The 21875-nt window shown below is 40.2% G+C and overlaps 1 protein-coding gene across 1 annotated transcript; it reads right to left on the bottom strand.

Annotated features, from left to right (window-relative positions):
* Positions 1-8902: 8902 nt before the first annotated feature.
* LOC127627589 (zinc finger MYM-type protein 1-like) lies at positions 8903-10005 on the bottom strand. The gene is made up of 2 exons (XM_052104027.1): positions 9429-10005; positions 8903-9222 (listed from the first exon to the last, which is right to left on the bottom strand). Exons 1-2 carry the CDS (start codon positions 10003-10005, stop codon positions 8903-8905), a joined length of 897 nt encoding a protein of 298 aa, XP_051959987.1.
* Positions 10006-21875: the final 11870 nt, after the last annotated feature.

Raw genomic sequence — 21875 nt, 5'->3', positions numbered from 1 at the left:
TAACTGCAACTGTACATAAAGCAAAGTGCCCAATTACTCCACTCCACTGTTTTTGTCTCCACTCAAAATATAATGTTCAGCCATCTCATTTGAGAGTGTGTTTTCGAAGTGCTCTTGACCCCCTACCATTCTGCCCCCTTCCAACCCCCATAATCACCCACATTTTTAAAAATGTTTCCGCCTATTCCTTTACACATTAACACTAAATGACACATTAATGTTTTACCTATGCATTGTTCACTTTTCATACCATTTAAAAAGTACTGAATGAAATATTAACCAAGCATTCCTTCACACCTTAAAGGCCGCACCGTGCAAGACATTCAGTTCTTGTCTGACCGTGTGTAGGGGCAGGTCCTCAGGCTGACCTTTCAGTCTTGGCTTTTTAGCAGCATCATGCAGTAAAATGGTCCTCTCAGACCCATCATCAAGGATGGAGTATGCATTAACGGTTCAATGTCCATTCCTGAGAATTACTCAACTTATCTTCAGCAGGGCCTGTCAACTCCATGTTGGATTGTCAATAAACAGCACTTTATCAAAGAGCCTTTCTCAAATTGGTGAGCTTATTTTTTGGTATTCTGAAGTGACATGATGCTCTATTAAAAGAATGATGGTTAAACCTTTTCTTTGTCAATTCCCTTGCTAGAAGTTTCCAATTATGACAACCATTGTAATTACATTGAAACACTTTACTACACTATCACGCATGTTACTAAAATCAAGTCAATTTGAAGGGAATTCACCAAGAATGAATTTTGGGCTGGTAAAAGTGACCATTATTTGCACGTGCTGTCTGCGCTGGTTTAGAGGTTGATTCACATAAAATCGCTGCTGAATGGAATTTGCGCACAATTCCAAACTGACTTATGTAAATTTCACAAGACCAGACTGGTTGAGTTACGTGTCAGCTTGAATTCTTGTCTGTTCGAACCGTGGTCCTCTGAGTCCAAAGTCCAACGCTCTATGAAGTGCACTGCCACGCAAGCTAATCATAAAGTAATAAGTGTATATCTGTAGGTGGGTCTGTTTTACAAGCGTTAAAATGTATAATTCTATAAATGGTGAATGTATAAATGTATAAAAAGTTATATGTGTTGGTTAGACGTAAGGATGTCTGATTTGTTAAACTTTAATATCGCTTTTCAGGCACTACTGGTTAAGTTTAGGGTAAAGTTTTAGGTTAGGTAGGTACGTTTTATTAAAATCTCCACCTAAAATTCACCTTAAAAACCTTTTCTGATTGCAACCTCATTTTAGTTTTGGTACCCGCTGCTGGACATTTAACTTATAGACATACATGTTGAGCAGGGCAGCCATTTTAGATTAATATTTATCACATTACAATATAAATCGTCTTGCCTCATCTTGCCAGACAGCGAAACATTTGATGGGTCCCGGTTAACTTCTCTCCACCTCTCTTCACCATTAAAAACAGCTGAATGTCAAAGCATACTTTCCTTACATGCACTTTGCAACAGCCAGTTACATTACAAGATGCCAGATTCAAATCATCTGTTGCGCCTTGAAACGCTTTTAGTCCCTGGTGCTGTCTGTCTTCACTAGTCTCAGAATAGTTTGAAATGCACCTTATTTTCATCCAAACTCCATATAAAGCCTCTGAAAGCAAACTTTTTCAGCTTTCGGATGAACCCATTTATTCTCAATGTGAAAATGCATAGTATATATATTGGAAATGAATAGCATTGTATTGCACAGAGATAACTAAATTAAATAAAACATTCTCATTTCTGTGTTTATTTTGCACTGTAAACGTGATGGACTATGCATAATAATGCGATATAGGCTAATAATGACACAGTCAAGTCAAATGAACGATAAAGGTTTGTTTACTCTAGCTGCTCTTTTTTTTATAATCGTATCATATTGTGAAATTTGTGTATCATTACATGCCTATTGCACACACAGGTTTACTCTCATTGTTTCTATCTCATTTTAATATCTAATTTCCTAAATTCTCGCAACATGTGCCACAAGAGGAAGTAATACACTTGATCACGTGTATTCAAATATCAAGCATGGCTATAGAGCTGTGGCCCCAATATCTGGGCCTATCTGACCATGTTTCACTGTTCCTTGTCCCAGCTTATACTCCCCTCAGGAAACAGATAAAGCCAACAACAAAATCTGGCCCGAGGGAGCACTATTCTAACTAAAAGATTGCTTTGCAAGGACTGAATGGGACTTATTTAAACACCGGGACCTGGCAGAATATACACATCTGTTCTGTTCTATTTTGTAAGATGTACTGACATCGTCACTGAGGAGAAGCGCATCTGGGTATTTCCAAACCAGAAACCCTGGATGACATCAGAAGACCATACTCTCCTCAGAGCTTGTGATATGGCCTTCAAATAAGGTGTCAGGGCCCTTTACATTACTGCAAGAGCAAACCTAAAAAGAGGCATCAAAATGCCAAGCTGGTCTACAAGAGGAAGATAGAGGACCACTTTACTGGAAACAACACAAGGCAGGTATGGCAGAGAGTGCAGCATATTACAAACTTCAAGGGCAGCACCAACACTGGCTGTAACACCAGTGCATTACTGGCAGAGGAGCTAAACTGTTTCTTTGCATGGTTTGAGGTGAAGTCTCCACTCCAACATACATGTCCTCCTGATTCAGGAACCCAGACACTGAGTGTACAGGAACATGAGGTGAGACAGGTTTTCAAGTCAGTGAATCTGTCCCTGTCAGAAGCCATCGTCCCACCCTGCCTTAAATCAGCCATCATCATCCCAGCCCGAAGAAGCCTGCGGTGGACAGTTTTAATGACTACAGACCCATTGCTCTTACTTCTATTTTCACAAAGTGTCTAGAGAGTCTAGTATTGAGGCAAATTAAAACTAGCCTCCCTCCCAATTTTGACCCCTATCAATTTGCTTACAGGAGGATGCCATTGCCACAGCCCTCCACAAGGCTCTGGAGCACCTGAAATACAGAGGGACATATGTTCAGATGATTTTTATTGATTATAGTTCTGCTTTCAATACCATCATACTGGACATACTCATCAGGAAACTTCTCCACCTGGGCCTCTCCGATTATCTCTGCACCGGTTCCCTACAGGGATGTGTCCTGAGTCCACTACTCTACGGTCTCTATACATACATGTATGACTATATCTCCACATACTCCTCCAATCACATTATAAAATTCACAGATGACACTACAGTGATTAGACTTATTTCTGGAGGCGATGAGTCTGCCTATCATGATGAGGTTCTTAAATTGATGTTGTGGTGCTCTGAAAACAACCTGTCGCTAAACACAAAGAAAACTAAAGAACTCATCTTGGATTCTGGAAGTGCAGAGCTGACCCCCTTCCCATCTTTATATATGGAGACTGTGTGGAAAGAGTGCACAGTTTTAAATTCCTGGGAATCCATATATCTGCCAGTCTCTCTTATTCCACAAACATGACAGCTGCTGTTAAAAAGGCACAGCAGCGCCTGCACTTCCTGCAAGTACTAATGAAAAACCATCTGTGTACAAAGCTACTGGTGGCCTTCTACCACTCTGCTAAAGAGAGTGTTTTAACATACTGCCCTCACAGTATGGTATGGGTGCTGCTCAGAAGCTGACAAAAAAGCTCTACAGAGGGTCATAAATACAGTGCACAACATCATTGGCTGCCCTCTCCCCTTACTACAGGACATTGCAAACACCCGTACCTATCCAGAGCAAAAAACATTGTTAAAGATTCTTCTCACCCTGCCACCATCTGTTTGCCCTCCTGCCCTCAGGAAGGCAATACAGGGCAATTAAAAAGCGCACTGCCAGATTCTTGAACAATTTTTATCCAAAAGCCTTCCAGTCCCTAAACTAAGAGCTATCTTGCATTATTTATAACTGACACTCACTGTGGACTGTGCAATGAGTGTTTGAAACCTTTAACTTGCATTTTCTTGTTTTACCTGCTGCGTATAGGTTTATGAATGGAATGTGATTGTGTGGTTTATATTTGTGTATGTATTGTAAAACCGCTGAGATATTCTGAAATTTTGTTGTATTTTGATACAATGACAATAAAGGGTATCATCATTTTAAGAGGTTGCATTGAGGAGATTTGATATTACATTAACTGGCCAATTAAAGAGCTAAAAATCCCCTAATCCATGCATCATCCCATTTGGTCTAAAAATCACATACTCTGGTGAAATATGCTGGCACATAAATATGTGCATCAAGGAGGCCTCTTAGCTTCAATCTTTGGAACAGGATGAAAAAAACTTCTTGATAGTGGTCCAATTCAGCTTAACAACTTTCAAAGTTATGTCATTTCTCTTCTGCCCATCCTATATATATATATATATATATATATATATATATATATATATATATATATATATATATCAATATATATATATATATATATATATATACACTGGCAGCCATATATATACACTGGCAGCCATATTTTTGGAATAATGTACAGGTTTTGCTCTTGTGGAAAGAAATTGGTACTTTTATTCACCAAAGTTATTTAATAACATGAAAAAATATTATTACAATTTGAAAAAAAATTCAGAACTTTTTAAACTACTTCAAAGAGCTCTCACCAAAAAATCTTCCACATGCAGCTATGATAGCTTTGCAGATCCTTGACATTCTAGCTGCCAGTTTGTTCAGATACTCATACATTTCAACCCACGGATCCTGTAGCACTTGCCTGTCTTGTCGGGCACTTCTCACACACCTTACTCTCTAGCTGATCCACAAAACTCAAGGGGGTTTAGAACCATAACACTTTTTTCCAATTATCTGTTGTCCAATGTCTCTGTTTCTTTGCCCACTCTAACCTTTTCTTTTTGTTTTTCTGTTTCAAAAGTGGCTTTCTTTGCAATTCTTCCAATAAGGCCTGCACCCCTGAGTCTTCTCTTTACTGTTTACTTGAAATATTGAGCAGGTAGAATTCAATGAAGCTGTCAGCTGAGGAGATCTATTTCTCAAACTAGAGACTCTGATGTACTTATCCTCTTGTTTAGTTGTACATCTGGTCTTCCACATCTCTTTCTGTCCTTGTTACAGTTGTCCTTTGTCTTTGAAGTCTGTAGTATACACCTTTGTATGGAATCTTCAGGGTTTCTTTGGCAATTTTAAGCATTGTATAGCCTTCATTCCTCAAAACAATAATTGACTGACGAGTTTCTAGAGAAAGCAGTTTTTTATTTAGGCACGTTTGACCTAATATTGACCTTAAGACATGCTAGTCTATTGCATAATGTGGCAACTCAACAATGTTAAGATTCATTTAACAAACCAATTATATACATATAACCTGTTCTGAAAAAGTTAAAATGTAATTTTTTAATAATTTGTTTGTCATCATTGTAGCGAATCAGCTCTATATTCTTCTACCATTAGGTAGCGAATCAGCTCTATGAAATATTAATAATCAATCATAACTTGTTATAATCGATTATGAATATTTGGATCAGTTAATCGGGTTAACTTGATGTAGCTACATTAACATTACAACCAAATACTCGGTTCATCCCGTGAACACTCAATATTGGTTATTAATTAATTAATTAATAGAAATGTACATTTCCGGGGCAAGGGAAATGTCTTTCTTACTAAGTATTAAGAGCAAGTAGTCAAAATCTATGATTAGTGACTTTAGATATGAGCTTGAGACACAGACAACTTTACATGTGACATGAACAAGACTTTATTAACTAGACTAAACATTTAAACTACTCTAACATACATATACATACATTCATACAGTTTACCAAGGGAAAGAGGGCTGAAGCAGAATACAGGAAGGCAAGAAGTTATAGCATTGTTTGAAGTTCAGCAGATCAACAGCCTGAGCAAACCATCATATTAGTTCTGACACGCCCTTTTTAGAAAGGAGTTAAGGATACTTAATGTATCAAATAATGAGACTAAGTTTGATACTTGCATGTCCCATTTGAATTAAACTGTCCTGATGCAATTTGTTGATGCTCCAGTTGATCTTTGATGATGTTGTCTTGATGAGAGAGAACCAGTGGGAGTCAGAGAATCTTTGGTGAAAGGAAAGTCAAGGCCGTAGCCTGGCACACGCTTGGGAGTCCTTGGGGCCTTCTAGTTTGGCATCATTCAGCGAGAGAGTGAGAGAGCACAAGGCTCAGAGAACCAGAAAGCAAGAGATAAGCGACAAGAGAGAGGGCTAAGAGCGAGAGAGAGAGAGAGAGAGAGGAAGTGGGCGCAGCAATTTTATACCCTCAGGAAACAGGTCCCACCTCTCATTGGCTCGACCAATAAGAAGGGTTTGAGTTCTAGGCGGGAATTTGGTTTATTGCTCTTTGTTGTAAAATTGCCCATTGCATGTGCAAGAAAGAAAATAGGAAACATACTTGTAATACTAATATGTTGTTGTTATCGACATATCATGTACACAGTCATTCCAATCTTCAGAATACCAAGTTATAGAGACCAAATATGCCACACATATGATTTTGGTTAACCATAGTATGCAAAGTCTGAAACATTAACCCATTAGTTTGCAAGAAAACATAGATCAAGCACATTTAAGGGAAAATGTGAGATGGCACATTAGATACATGTCAATATTTATCACATGGATATATAGAATATATATATAGGATTAACAGGGTTCATTTCTCTTTCTCAGTAAGAGAATGAAGTGAGGGTCAGCACTTCTCTGAACATTCCTTTGGAGGTCGTAAAAGTCTTCCTTACTCTGGGCATGAGAGAGTTCCTTTGTCAAAGCTCATTTGCATGTTTATGACAGTAAGAGATTTTGGGCTGAATGACTCAAAAGATAGTAAAACATCGCGTAATATCATTCTACAGAGATCTTATATTCGAATTCAGCTCGGACAAATCGTAAGGTTTAATTTGATACCAAGAAACATGTGTTTAGTACACTTAGAAAGGGAATATACACTGAGGCTATTAAATATGAGGCCTCAGAGTTTAAAACACACAACGAAACAGTTCTAACGAGTTTGATATACCTCAGAAATACACAACATACAGGGATTACACGTATTTCATTAGCAATATGCAGTTCTGTGTTTAACTGAAAAACACACACACACACATTGTTACGTTCAAAGTTTCCCCTTCCTGTTCACACGATAAGCACGTGGTGAGCATTGCGGATGTCACATGCGGTTCTCTGTCAATAGTTCATTGTCTCTTTGTCAATACATTTATTGTGCTTGTGGAGACTGGTTGGCGCTATTTCAGTAATTAGGGGAGTTTCAACAGTAAGTTCTTGTTTGTTCATGAATCTGTTAAGCCACTGATCCTCCGCCATACCTTACATCATTATTATAATCACATTTTATCTTTGTAAAAAATTCTACATTATATTAATTAATATTACCTATGTCATGAAATGGTGTGTGTATGTATAAATATAAATATATATAGGAGTGGTGGTGGCGTAGTGGCTAAAGCACAGGGCTGTTAATCAAAAGGTCTCTGGTTCTAACCCCATGGCCACCACCATTGTGTCCTTGAGCAAGGCACTTAACTCCAGGTTGTTCCGGGTGTATTGTCCCTGTAATAATTGCACTGTAAGTCAGCTTTGGATAAAAGCATCTGCCAAATACATAAATGTAAATATATATATATATATATATATATATATATATATATATAATTATTTGATAATTTTTTATTTGAGTACATTGCTATCTGGTTATATTTATTAGGTTTTAAAACCGTTGCACCTTTAAATTAAACCCACCCAGTCTGCATCTCGTTCCACTTTTATCAGGGAACAGGGGTTACAGTTAAGTAACCCGAGCCGTTCCCTGTTAAAAAGCTACACTTATGATGCTGTGCTGAATTAGCGCTTTGGGAACGAGAATACCCACGCCGCCGCACTGTGGATGTCCACTGTGGGGCCCGTTCAATAACTAATATGGGGCCCTACCCATATAAAACATAAACATAATAGAGCAGAAAAAGCAAGGATTCCTGTTGGTATATTATTTTATTACATGCAGTTTCAGCTGATTGAACAATTCAGCTCAACATAGAAATCATCCAACCTTATTTGATTAAAACTATATACAATTTATACAGCGTTTTGGAATAAGCCTCGTTCTTTCACGGACGGCAACTTTTCTGCTTAATTGATTAGCGCAGTATATTTCCAGCTGTCTGGGCTGACATAAAATAAACAGCACAAACATCCCCTCAACTTAAATTATTACCAAAAGCAAAGAAGAAAACATGTCTAACTGACACTAAACCGAACTTATCATAAATACAATGATGAGCGCGTTATTTCAGCACCGTGGACAGCTGAGCTCACCGTGCGACGGGTGTAGATTTCACCGTAGCCCTTTTCAGAAATCTACCCTTCTGTGTTTGAGTGCTGAGAATGCCCTGATAAGTTCATCTTTGTAGAGCGATTTTGTCACCTCGTGCTTAATTGAAATCTGAGCCAGAGCTGATAGCCGCTCCTGGAGCATTGTTGACCTCAGGTGTGTTTTTATTAGCTTCAAGCGAGAGAAACTCCTCTCTCCGCTTGCTACAGTCACAGGCACTGTCATCATGAGTCGGAGAGCAATGCTGAGGTTTGGATACAGTTCAACTAAATTGTTTCTGTAAATGTAGCTCAGAATCTGCAGGCCAGTGGTTTCTTTTGCCGGCACTGCAGTGACAGCAGTTGACACCTCGCGCACAAGTTCCGCAGCGTCCACATCGCCGAGGGTTTTTTCTATGTTTGCGCAGCTGTCTTTGAGGGTGTAACTTTCCACGGCCCTTTTCATTTCCTCTCTTCCATAAATGAAACCAAACAGACCATGAAATGTCTCCATCAACTTAAAGCGCTCACTAGTGCCTGTAATGGCAGAGTCCACTAGTGGGAGGAAAACATCTCTCCTGAACATTTCCTCGGGTGTCACTGTCAAGGAAGGATCCGGATTTTGGGGCTCGTACGGAAACTGGCATTTGGGTTTTCGGCCTCGTGTAGTGGCTCTTCCGCGATGTCTCTAGCATCTGTCTGGGCGGATGAAAGGCCGTTCTCTCTGTATTCTTTTAGGAATTTAAGAACATATCCCACCTCGCACTGTAGCACATCAATCCCAACTTGTGGGCTCTGGAGCAGCTTGCTGACACGATTCACCTCATGGAGAATGTTGTACCAGATGATGACAGTCAGCAGGAATTTCCAGCTTGTTATCTCCTGTTCGAGGCCTCTGGCAGCAGACGCAGTCTCACTGTCACCTGATAATAACAATAATGTTGTTTTTTAAATGAATAATGATGCTTTAAAATACCATGCGCCGCTGTCCATTGTACTGAAACAGCTCAATATAATCCTGGCACAGAGTGTGGTTTAAGTTTTTAAATAGATTAAAAAATACGTAGCCTAACACACTAAAATCATAGACTGCCTATCACAAAGTAAAATAACACACACTCGTACACACCTTTTTTTGTTGCATGATCGACCAGTGAAAGAAGAGCTTCGCCGACAGCAGGAAGCTGATAACGCAGCACTTTCACACTTTCCACGCGGCATTCCCATCGCGTGTTGGATATGGCCTTTAGGGTCATCATCTGTGGTACGTTTGTCTTGAAAATCTCCCATCTCTGTGTGGAGGAGCTGAAAATGGTGTACAGACGTTGCAGCACCCCAAAGAAGCTCACAGACTCCACTGTTGACTTCGCAGCATCTACAATGACGAGGTTTAGACTGTGGCTGGCACATGGCATGAACAGTGCTTTTTGGTTGATATCAAGCACCCTTTTCTGCACACCGCTATTTTTCCCCCGCATGTTGCTACCGTTATCATACGCCTGTCCCCTGCATTTTTCGACATCCAAGCCTAACTTCTCCAAATGCTTCAAGAAGGCATCTGTTAGCCCTGCGCCTGATGTGTCAAGCACTGGTAGGAAACCGACAAAATGCTCTCCAACAGTAGCCCCGGCACCGATTTGGCACTTGACAAAGCGCAGTGACACAGAGAGCTGCTCTATGTGTGCAGCGTCCGGGGTGCAGTCCATTATCACAGAGTAGTAATGGGATTGTTTTACTCTTTGTATTATTGCTTCCACTGTCTTGTCTCCAATAAGAGTGATCAACTCATTTTGTATCGTTTTTCCCAGATAATGGTCAGCAATCTCTTTTGTCTCCGCTCGTCTGACATGCTCGCTCATCACTGGGTCAAACTGCAAGCAGCTCCACCACACCTAGAAATTTTCCATTGTTTGTTTCATGTAGGTTGGAATTGTGGCCACGGAAAGCAAGGTTTCGTTCTGCAAGGTGACAGACTATGGCAATTAACCTTTTCATGACGTCGTTCCACTGTCTTTTTTTCAACATTTGCATTTGTTGATAGGTATTGTCAATGGTACTGTGCCTTTTTACGCACGTCTCCAGCTCACACCAGCTGTCCATATTGACACGATGTGTATTAGATTTTTCATGATCATGGAGTGTGAGAGTGAGTCGTTCCCACATTCTGAAACCTCTGTGAGTGAGACTACTCGTACACTTACCAAATAAGGTACAGCAGAAACAGAACACTGAATCGGATGATTTTGAGTACACTAACCATGACCTGCGGATCTTTTCTCCATTTTTCATCTTCATGAAATATCTGTCCTTGGTAAAACGGCGGTGTGACTGGCTCTGTGGGAAGTTAAAATCATCTATCTGAACGGGACCGCTCTTAACAATATCAATTATTTGGTCATCGGAAATTTGCTCTGGCCAGCACCCCGGGTCTGTCTCTGTGAACGGGGCTTTCTCCCTGACATCTCCCTCACCTGTCTCAGTGGTGTGAACTTCATCGTCATGTTCTTTTCCTACAAACAATGTTTGGTCAATATTATTGCCAGCAGTTTGAGTAGAAGACGGATAATCTGAATGTTGGCTAACATCCTGTGACGGGGGTTCGGCCGCTGCTGTCGCCGGTAGGGTTACAGATGCTGGACCAAAGAAAGAGGTCACTTTTGGTAGACTGAATAAATCTTTTCTTTTGTTGTCCAATATCTTACGTTTTTCAGCACCACTGGCATATGTACGTTTCATTTTTTTCCTGCTCAAAATAACATTTGAACTTAACAGTAAAAAGGTAAAGGTATAAACAAATAAACTACCGGTATTATACCTCAGAATCACTAAGCCGTTCGCGGGGCCGGTAAACGTCGCCATAGTAACCGCAAGTTCGACCAATCAGAGACGTCAGTGTTACGCTTAGGATTGTGGGTCTGGGTAGTGTAGTATTTCTCCAGAAGATCGCAAATAAAACACGTTTTTCTTAAAACAAGGTTGTTTTCATACTGACTTGTGATTTTTATAGGAGCAGAAACTTTCGTTTCACAACTGAAATGGGGGCCCCCTTGGAGGGCGGGGCCCGTTTCAATTGAAATGGGTGAAACATAGGTAAGGCCGCTACTGCCCTTACTGTAGTGTAGTTGTGCTCACAAGAGTGCGAGAGGTCTCAGACATGAGCTTGAGATGTTGACTCAAGGACATAAGAGCCCGGAGTGGCATGAGCATTCAAACAATAAAATCTTATGAATGTGTGCGGAGAGGACCAGCCTGCCGCATCACAAACATGCTGCAGAGGGACACCTTTTGCCAAGGCTTTAGAGGAGGCGACCCCTCTGGTAGAGTGAGCCCTGATACCTACTGGCGAAGCTTGACCGCGCGCCTTGTAGGCCAGGTCAATGAAGGGATTCTGGTCCTAGGATCAAGGCCCGAGGATCACGAGTTGCCACGAGACCTAGTAGTTGTTGATCCTGACGATCAGTGCAACCTTGGCCTAGCCTGACTAAGCTCAGGGTGTTCTGAATGGACTCGATTTGAGCGGGACACAATTGTGCCTGCATTGTGATCGAATTCCATATGATCCCCAGATAGGTAGTTTTCTGAGTGGGAGAGAGGATGCTTTTCTTAGCGTTGAGCCTCAACCCCAGAGAAACCAAATGAGCTAAGACGATATCCCCATGCTGTAATACCAGTTCTTGTGACTGTACTAGTATCAGCCAGTCGTCTATGTAATTCAGAATGCGAATGAAAAGGCTAGACCGAATGGAAGAACCCGATACTGGAAAGCTTCGCCCCTGAAAGCGAACCTCAGGAACTTCCTGTGTTGTGGCAGACTTTCTATATGAAAGTACGCGTCCATGAGATCGATCGTGACCAACTGATCACGATGTTGGATTTGACATATGACCATCTTGACGGTTAGCATCTTGAACTTGAACACTCTCTGAGCAATTCAAGCCTCAAATGTCTAAAATCGGATGCAACCCCCCATCCTTCTTGGGAACCAGAAATTATCTGCTGTAGTAACCTGACACTCTCTCTGGAAGTGGAACATGTTCTATGGCCCCTTTGACCAAGAGATTTTGCAGTTCTTTCCACAGTAGACATGCTTGTCCCGGTTTCATGGTAGTGGGAACCATGCCATTGAAACGCGGAGGACGGCGAACAAATTTAATTCTGTAGCCTTTTTCTAATGTTCTTAGGACCCACATAGAAACACCTGGCAGTAGTTTCCAAGCTGCCAGGTTCTCTGAGATGGGTATCGAACACTTCCTGTTGAGGGGATGTTGAGTGTCCCATGTCCTGGACTACGGCAGGAAGCAACGGAACACTCAACATTTAGCTGGAAACCGCTAACTCCCGAAACACCAGAGGCGGCGGGAATGGAGCGGTTTTGTGGGGGTATCGGGAGGGTACAGGTGGATGTTTCACGGGACCCATCCCAAGGGGGCTACCCCCACAAGGCTGGGCGCAAAACCGTCTGGGTTTTTTCTTTTTAGAAATAACTGCCCTGAGGTCTTGCTTTGGGGGCTGCTGAGGGCAATGATAAACTGCAAGCATCTCTCTTCTACTGGCGGCATCACTGAATACCTCCGTGCCTCGGCACCCACGATAGTCTAATATGTTGACGTCGAGGGCACGAAGACGTGGAAAGTATAAGGTTTCCTCCATGAACGAGAGAGCTCGTCATGGAGGTCATCAAAGAAAGGAAGGGACTGATATAGCGTTCCCTTCCCTTTTTTTCTATTTGAGATCTATGTGAGAGCCCCACGATGAAAGAGTTGGCGCTGGCTCTTGGAAGTAAGCGAGACGAGTGCGAAACATTTTGACTGTAAACAGATCGTAATGCTCGCACCTGCCCCGCCCCAACGCAAGAGCAACATGCTCTTCCCCCAAACACACAAAACAAAACTGGTTGCTTTGTTTATCAGTCATTCTTTTTATTATTTTTTGGTTTTTAAAGAAAAGAGAAAGGTTTCTGCGCACTGCCTAACAATTCTAACTCCTAACGGAGGAAAGTAGAAAGTTTCAAGAAGACAGTCAAGAAGCACAACACAGACAGAAGGATCTGAAGGCAAAAGAACAGGGGGGCAGACTATGTCGCATTGGGTGAGGGACGCTATTGCCCTAGCCTACGAGGCACGCGGTCAAGCTTCGCCAGTAGGTATCAGGGCTCACTCTACCAGAGGCGTCGCCTCCTCTAAAGCCTTGGCTAGAGGTGTCCATCTACAGCATGTTTGTGATGCGGCAGGCTGGTCCTCTCCACACACATTCATAAGATTTTATAGTTTGGATGTTCATGCCACTCCGGGCTCTTACAGTATCTCACAAAAGTGAGTACATCCCTCACATTTTGTAAATATTTGATTATATCTTTTTATGTGACAACACTGAAGAAATGACACTTTGCTACAATGTAAAGTAGTACATTGTAGCAAAGTGTCATTTCTTCAGTGTTGTCACATGAAAAGATATAATCAAATATTTACAAAAATATGAGGGATGTACTCACTTTTGTGAGATACTGTATGTCCTTGAGTCAACATCACAAGCTCATGTCTGAGACCTCTCGCGCTCTTGTGAGCACAACTACACAACCGTAAGGGGTCCAGACATCCACAGTGCGGCGGCATGGGTATTCTCGTTCCCAAAGCGCTAAATCAGCACAGCATTAAAGTGTAGCTTTTTGACAGGGAATGTCTCGGGTTACTTAAGTGTAACCTCTGTTCCCTGATAAAAGCGGAACGAGATGTGGCGCTTCATTGCCACACTGGAATGCCCCAGGACTGCCCTTCAGACAAAATACCTGTGACGCATCTATTTATAGCCCTGCTACAGGTGCATCCAATGATGTCACCAGCAGAGGCTATAAATTCTGGACAATTTCATTGACGTGTTGCACACATATTCACAGCTGGTCACACCTAAATCTGTTCCCAAAGCACTAAATCACCGCAGCATCAAAGTGTAGCTTTTTGACAGGGAACAGACATTTTTGTAGTATTTCGAAATATCTGTTATGTACACTGTATGTGCAAGTAAGCAGCTTTTTATATCATATTTTGTATAAGGGCTTACTTTTTTAAGTAATATATTATGAAGTATCAGATTTCTGCATGGGTTGAACCTGAAAGCTATGTAAATGTAAAATGGAACTGATATGAACTGATAAATGGAACACTTAGATTGCAATCAATCAAATCCAATTGGGCTTCTAATTTAAATGTCGGCTAATTTTAATATATCGATGCCTCAAAAATATATTGATAAAATAACATGATGGTCAATAAGATATTTCGATATTTTATGACATCCCTATTAGTCATTAATGAATCCTTTTGTTAACCCTTAACAAAATGAACACCTCTGTGGGTATTCCTGAATGCATGTTGCTATTGTTGTCATGACCTGAGTGACATGACATAACCGCACACACGATGAAACACGGAGACCTGGTCGTGAAAGAGTGTGTGAACAAAATGACACACGGTGTGAACTTCATCTATTTCCAGTTAAAGCAAGTGTAACGTTTGTTGCAGTGAAATCATGTCATGAAATATTCTCAGCTTCTGTTTGACAACCAGATGGCCACAACTGTCAGTCTCTTCTTCAAGTGTCTCTCAAGTGCCTCTGTTTATATATTGGATTTCAGCAGACAGCATATTTTCTTTTGCTTAAATGAACTACTGTGTGATCATGGTTTGGTTGCACAGTTGAATAGTTAGTGGTGTTTTTTGTGGCAAAAATCTAGTCTCTGCAATCTCTGAAATGGTGTCATAACCCTTTGACTGAAGTCTGCACATGTGCATACAGATGCACAGTAGGCTGTATCCTTTGATATATCATGTACAGATTAACTAAATCTCATGTCAGATTTAAAGTGAAACCTTAAACAACAGTTTCTTAAAGATTTACATACTTTCCTAATCTGACAACACTGCTTGATGCCTCTTTAGAAATCACTGCAAAACTATTTTAATTGTATTGTCATTTCGTTTTCATTATCTCTTTCTTTGGGTGGGTGCTGATGTGAGCCTTCAAGCTTATGTTCACTTGAGACCATTTCCATGTAGATACATAGACTGGCCCATAAGCTCAGATCAGAGGTGGTTTGCTCATGAATATTATTAGTTTGGGTGGCAGGTAAAGCCACAGATAGCTTATTCGCATAGATGCATGGATTAAGTACAGCATGACATTACTTATGTCATAAGCCGTCCGTCCTGCTGGCAAACGAATCATGTTTCACAGTTTGAATCTTTAAGTCATGTCCTTTTTTAACAACGTTTTAGAACTTCATAAAGGGGGTAATAGGATGCATTTTTTCCCCTGAGGTGTAAATATAATGTAAGTCATGATTTTACATGAAAATCTGTCAATTTAACTCTTTATAACAATTTTTTATATTTCTCTGTAAAAGCCTTCTTTGCATGTGAAAAGTATATAAATTATATTATATTGTTTATTTAGTTTATTATTATATTTATATTATATATTAGTACATTACATTATTAGTTTTACATTTAGTTAATATAAAAAATATATTGCAAAAGTTGATCTGTAGCTATCTACATGTTTGGTCAATGCAGTTCATAGTAATATTAATTCATTTTAATGGTTGATTTTAACTACATTTGTTTTACTTTTGCAGGATAAACAATTTTGGTACTGTGTTGCGTTACCGCTTGATATTCCACGTAAAATCTGGGGCCTGAAGCAAAACATGTTGAGAACCACTGCAATAAATTGCAATACATGTTTATTTCTATTTATTTTTGTCTTCTGAAATCTGAATCTCTGTTGTTTCAGTGCTTAACAAGAACATGTCAGCTGACTCAAAGCCCCCACCTTCAAAGCCTGCACACACTGACAGCGCTGTTATTCCCATGGTGGCATTAATTCAACTTTCACACCGATTATTATTGTTATGAGGGCTTCATTTCTACTGTGAACCTACACCATAAAATGTGTGTGTGAGAGAGAGAGAGAGAGAGAGAGAGAGAGAGAGAGAGAGAGAGAGAGAGACAACCAAACATCAGAATAAATCAGATCATCAAACAATCTCAAATCACCTATCTGGAACATTGGAATCAAGAAACAAAAACACAAAGCAAATTACAATTCTACCGGACTCTAAAATCAAAGTATGAATTGGAAGAGTATCTCCTGACTGTCAGAGATACAAAGCAGAGACAGATCCTGAGCAAGTACAGGCTCAGTGAGCACAGTCACGCCATCGAGAGAGGCAGACACAGAAAAACGGTTAATCAGAGAGGAAACGGTGTGTGCTCACTTTACGACAGGTGAGGTTGAGACAGAGGTGCACTTTCTCCTTCACTGCCCAAAATGTAAAGATAAAGGGGACATTTATATAGATAAATTAACAAACAACATATACAAATTTATAACCATGACAGAACAAGAAAAATTTTGTATAATACTTGGCGAGGGACACACAGCAGCACTGGCTGCAAGATATGTTTTAATGTGTCACAGCCTGAGAGACAGTTGGTAAATATGTTTGATGTGTGTCACCCCAATGTCCACCACAGTCACCTTCAGTTTATGTGTGTATATTCATTTATGTGTAAGTATATGTCAGTTCTCTTCAGTTATTTAAACACTGTGGTCTTCACCAGTTCTGATATTGTTTTTGTATTTATTTTTATATTTGTTAAATTGTTCAACTAATATTAATTATAGATTAAGATGTAGTTCTGTTTTTATACAGCCTCTGCTTTGGCGATATTGTATAGTTTACAGTCATGCCAATAAAGCCTCTTTGAATTGAATTGAATAGAGAGAGAGAGAGAGAGAGAGAGAGAGAGTGAGAGTGCAGACAGGCTGACAGCTGCTCTCATCTCTATAACAGAGTGCTGATATGCAGCAGATGTTTATGAGTATTTTGAGAATATCAGTGAAGTGACAAGAGGAACTCCACAGCATACTGACAGTCCTACACTTATTCACACACACTTACGTAAAATAAAATAAATCTCACAAAGAAATAACAAAGAAATAAATCTTTTTTAAGAATTTTCTTTTTCTTTGTGACAAATAAATGCAGAAAAATCTTATTCTCATGAATGAATATCATCCTGTCCAGACAGAATTACATTATAGAGGTGGTGATGGACAGTAAGTTTATGAACAGTCAAAGGCATCATTGTTCACATACTGTACACCAAACTCTGTGACCTCATACTTGTATTTTAATGATACAACCACTAGAGTGAGACAGTTACACTGATGGAAGAGGAGAAATGGAGTTCTTTGTTTATTGAGATCATTGATGATGATATGGATACAGCAGCACTCTCAGTTTTGTGTTGGTGATATTTAGGTCAATCACTTCATCTTTTTACTTTTTTTTCGTGCACTGAATTCTGGGTAAACAACAATGACATTCTTAATTTAGGCTACAGATTAATGTGAGAAAGTGTACAATAAAACGGAATGACTGTATAGTAATTCTCACAAAACGTATTCCAAAGCATCCTTACAAAGAATAGTGCATTCAAGACCCCATGAAATTGTTTGAGATTAAGTGAGTAGTATTTGGCCGGTCATGTGATTCTAACATAGCAGCCCCCATGAGGAGACACTCTGTACTAGACTAGACTTGAACTAGACTTGGCTGGACTGGACTTAACTATAAAACAAAACAAATCATAAACTTGAGCTTGGCTTGGCTTAACAAAGTTTACATGAACACATTCACATACAATACTTGACAAAGACACAATGGAAAACACGAGGCTGAAGTACATGGACATGGGAAACATCAACCAATGAACAGACCGAACTATAAACAAGATAACAAGACAATGACCATGGACCAGTTACATAACAACTAATAAACTAAAACCAATGACAAACTAGACACATGAAGGGAAACATGAAATCACATGATAAGGGAACCTCGTGGCATGAAACAGGAACTAGACTTTTCAAAACAAAAGACATGAAATACATGAACACACACATTAAACATTATAAACAGCAAACCTATTAGCTTAATTACATTTCTGAGTTTTAAATCAATCAGTATTAAAGATGTCCGACTCACAAATAAATCACTCATCTGAGTCGGTTCTTTACAATTAATTGATCACACGGTATAGCAAAGCTGTCTGAATTGGTTCTCGGTTCAATCTTAATGACTTTTGAATTTTGACTTTTGCTGCAGGATTGTTTGATGCACATTTTCTCTTCTCACCAATACGCTCAAGGAATATTTTTTTCAGAAAATAAAGATAACGCTGGTTACAGTGGATCTACAATCAATGGAAACCAAACCTGCAAATGCGTCCTATTGTTTGCCAGTGATGAAGAAGGTCTTTATTAAGTTCAACGTGTACAGCTTGAATGACACTGTCTTTTGATGGTAAAATCTTTACCTGCAAAGTAGCCTACACCAAAACACATAAATAGTACCATGGCATTACCATCTTTTTTGGACATGTACCATTACCTGGGAGCACATGTTAATACAGTGGCACATGACTAGCGTAGTATAGTGAAGTACCTAGTTGTACCATGGTATTCTTTGAAGTAGTTTATAACACTTTGTTTAAAATGGAGTGGTGGTGGCGTAGTGGCTAAAGCACAGGGGTGTTAAACAGAAGGTCATTGGTTCTAACCCCACAGCCACCAACATTGTGTCCTTGAGCAAGGCACTTAACTCCAGGTTGTTCCGGGGGGGATTGTCCCTGTAATAATTGCACTGTAAGTCGCTTTGGATAAAAGCGTCTGCCAAATGCATAAATGTAAATGTAAATATGGTGATTGTATCTCAAAGTACCATGATATTACCATCAGATATCACATTGTTATTGCCCAGATGTGCTAATACACACACACACACATGTTGGTGCAGCTATCCTTATGAGGACTCTCCATAGACAATGATTTTTATACTGTATGAACTATAGATTATATACCCTAACCCCCACAAAAACATTTTTCTGCATTTTACATTTTCAATAAAACATAATTTAGTATGTTTTTTAAGCGATTTGAATTATGGGGACACTAGAAATTTCCTCATAAACCACATTTATAGCATAATACCCTTTTTTTACCAGATAATTACCAGATTGTAACCAAAAAAAATGCCCTTAAACCACCCAAACCCGCCCCCACACATCAGAAGCTTCCAGTACATACAGAACTACAACAGCAAGACACAGAATTTTTATACAGGACATTTTGTTCAAATGGGTATGGGTTTGTAGAGGTAGTAGTATAAATATGAAAAATAAAATGTAAAAATAGTGATTTTTCATATTGAACACATGGGTTTGTATAGGTAGCGTACATAAATATTTTTTTAATGTATTGCACTATACTTTTCTATGATGTACCATGTCTTTGATAAATATTATGTGAATAAGTCTTTTAGTTGCTTTGTCTATGACGTATTCTCTGTGCATCTGGTTGAAAAAACATTTAGCTTAAATTTAGCAAGTTACTTTTGGAATGTAGCTTGTAGTGTAACTTGCTACTTTATCTGAAGTGTAGCTTTTAGCTTAGCTTAACTAATTTTCTGTTGAGTAGTTGGTAGCTTATCTTGCTAAATGTTTTGAGTAGCTTGCACAACACTGGCGCTATAGTAGAAGTGTTTAGATGTCACAAGAAGCATTGTGTGAGGAACAGTGTGAAAAGTAGAATTATATATGAACTGATAATCTTCCATTTTACACGTGATTTGTGTGAAAGGGAATAAAAGTAATTGTTGTTGTAATGCCTCTAGCATTCATTTCACCAGGAAACTGCTGAAATAAAGACAACGAGCCATGCAAAAATAAATTCACAAAAATGTAGGTATAGTACCGTGATTATATGAGACCAGGTTGGAAGTTGCCTATGCCTGCCAAAACAAATCTATTTACTTTTTGTAGTTTGAGTCTAATTTGCTTTCTCTGCAGTATTTTCAAATAATGATGTTTAACCCCATGATTGTTCACATTAGCTAGGGCTCATCTTATTTCTTTAGCTTTATCTTTGCTGATCTATCTGTTAGATTAGAGAAGGATTTTTTTTGAGTGAATAACGTTTCTCTAGCTCTCTCCCCCTCTAAAATATTTATTAAATTTGTCCTTCAGATGATTCCAAATTAGGTAGTCAAAGTAGACTGGGAAAGCTTTAATGATCTGTTTCATTTAAACATTTAAAGGGAAGAGTGATTTTCATGTAGAGGATGTTTAGCAAGGATTAGGGATTCTTCTAATGTGATCATGGCACACATTAACAAAGCTGTGACTATGGAGCATAATTGTGGAGGCGTGATGATATTGCATTAGATTTTCAACATTTAAGATTTAAGATCTAAAAGGGGTCACACACAGACAGGGCCGTAGCTAGTTGGGTGAGTGGTTGGAACGATTCTAGGGGCCCAAAGGTCCAGGTGGGCCTACAGCAAATTTGAAATTGTATTTTTTAATAGGTAATGGGCCCAAAGCAATATGGAGTCAGAGGGCACAGAATTCTTGGCTACAGCCCTGCACACGGACCAAGAAGCAGCCCACCACATTGTGTTGGATAAACTACAGGTATGTAGAAGTGACAGTCGAGAACAGTGAATCTAATCACTGTACAGACAAAAGTTACAAACAACAGTTCGCCTTCTGTCGCTCTCTCCACGTTGTGTCAGAGAAGCGACACTAGGGGTCTCTCTTGAGCGCCGATATCTACCTCTGTCTTATCAAAAAAGGCCAATGAGAAGTTGGCAGACGGTATTTGCATATCCCGCCTCCGGACATACGGGTATTTAAGTGGTGTGAATACGGAAGTTCATTCAGAAAATTTCTCCGGAGCCGATGGCCGTGTCTGAAATTGCTGCGAGTTACACACCAGTTCCTGTCATTCCTCTGCTGCATGCTGTTGGACCTTACGGCGCACAACAGCGGCTTTCTCCTGTTTGCACGGCTGCGCATTCCTGCCCCTGGGTGCTTCGACAGCTCAGATTAAAGAACTCTCACAAGTTTTTTCATAAAAGAGTGATTTTATTTAAAAGGGTAATTTCCTCTAAAAGAGCAAAACACAGCGGCGTTGAACGTCCTTTTAAGGACGCGTCTTTATAAAGATGCCTTTCCGCTCCTGTGTTGTTCCTGGATGCGGTAGAGTGCTCTCCGCTTCAGACGGCCACAGGCGTTGTCTCGTGTGTCTGGGTAGTGATCACACCGAGACTGCATTTGTGGATGGTTCATGTTCTCACTGCGAGAACATGACCATGAAAACGTTGCGGTCGCGGCTCGCTTACAACCGTAAGCAAGCCAATCCAGCCGCCCCCCACGTTGCTCCTTCTTCCCACGGGATTTCTCACTGCACTTTGCTTCCAGATCTCAACAGTCCCGGCTTCCTGTATGCAGTGTCCCCGCCCTCAGCCCCACGACTGTTCCCCGGCCAGCTGGTTCAGATGAGTCCAGAGGATGCCAACACCAGACTTCCTCCTCAGTCACGAACCTGCCCCCTGTCGGGTGCGCGGAGCAAGGTAAGTGCTTTGAGTCTATTCTCAGCACCAGAGCCTCGGGCCGCTTCACTGCCTCCTGACGCCACATTACCTGTTCCGCACCGCTGCGAAGCCCCGCCGGGT

The sequence above is a fragment of the Xyrauchen texanus genome, chromosome 34 (assembly GCF_025860055.1).
Source record: "Xyrauchen texanus isolate HMW12.3.18 chromosome 34, RBS_HiC_50CHRs, whole genome shotgun sequence".
Classification (NCBI taxonomy): Eukaryota; Metazoa; Chordata; class Actinopteri; order Cypriniformes; family Catostomidae; genus Xyrauchen; species Xyrauchen texanus.
This window is presented reverse-complemented; position numbering and strand designations above follow the sequence as displayed.

What these genes read in the sequence shown, in the direction of transcription:
- LOC127627589 (XM_052104027.1), bottom strand. Translation starts at nt 10,005, where the DNA reads ATGGACTGCACCCCGGACGCTGCACACATAGAGCAGCTCTCTGTGTCA. An exon ending in CGATCATGCAACAAAAAAAG is followed by an intron (nt 9,223 to 9,428) that starts GTGTGTACGAGT and finishes TGTTATTATCAG; the next exon opens with GTGACAGTGAGACTGCGTCT.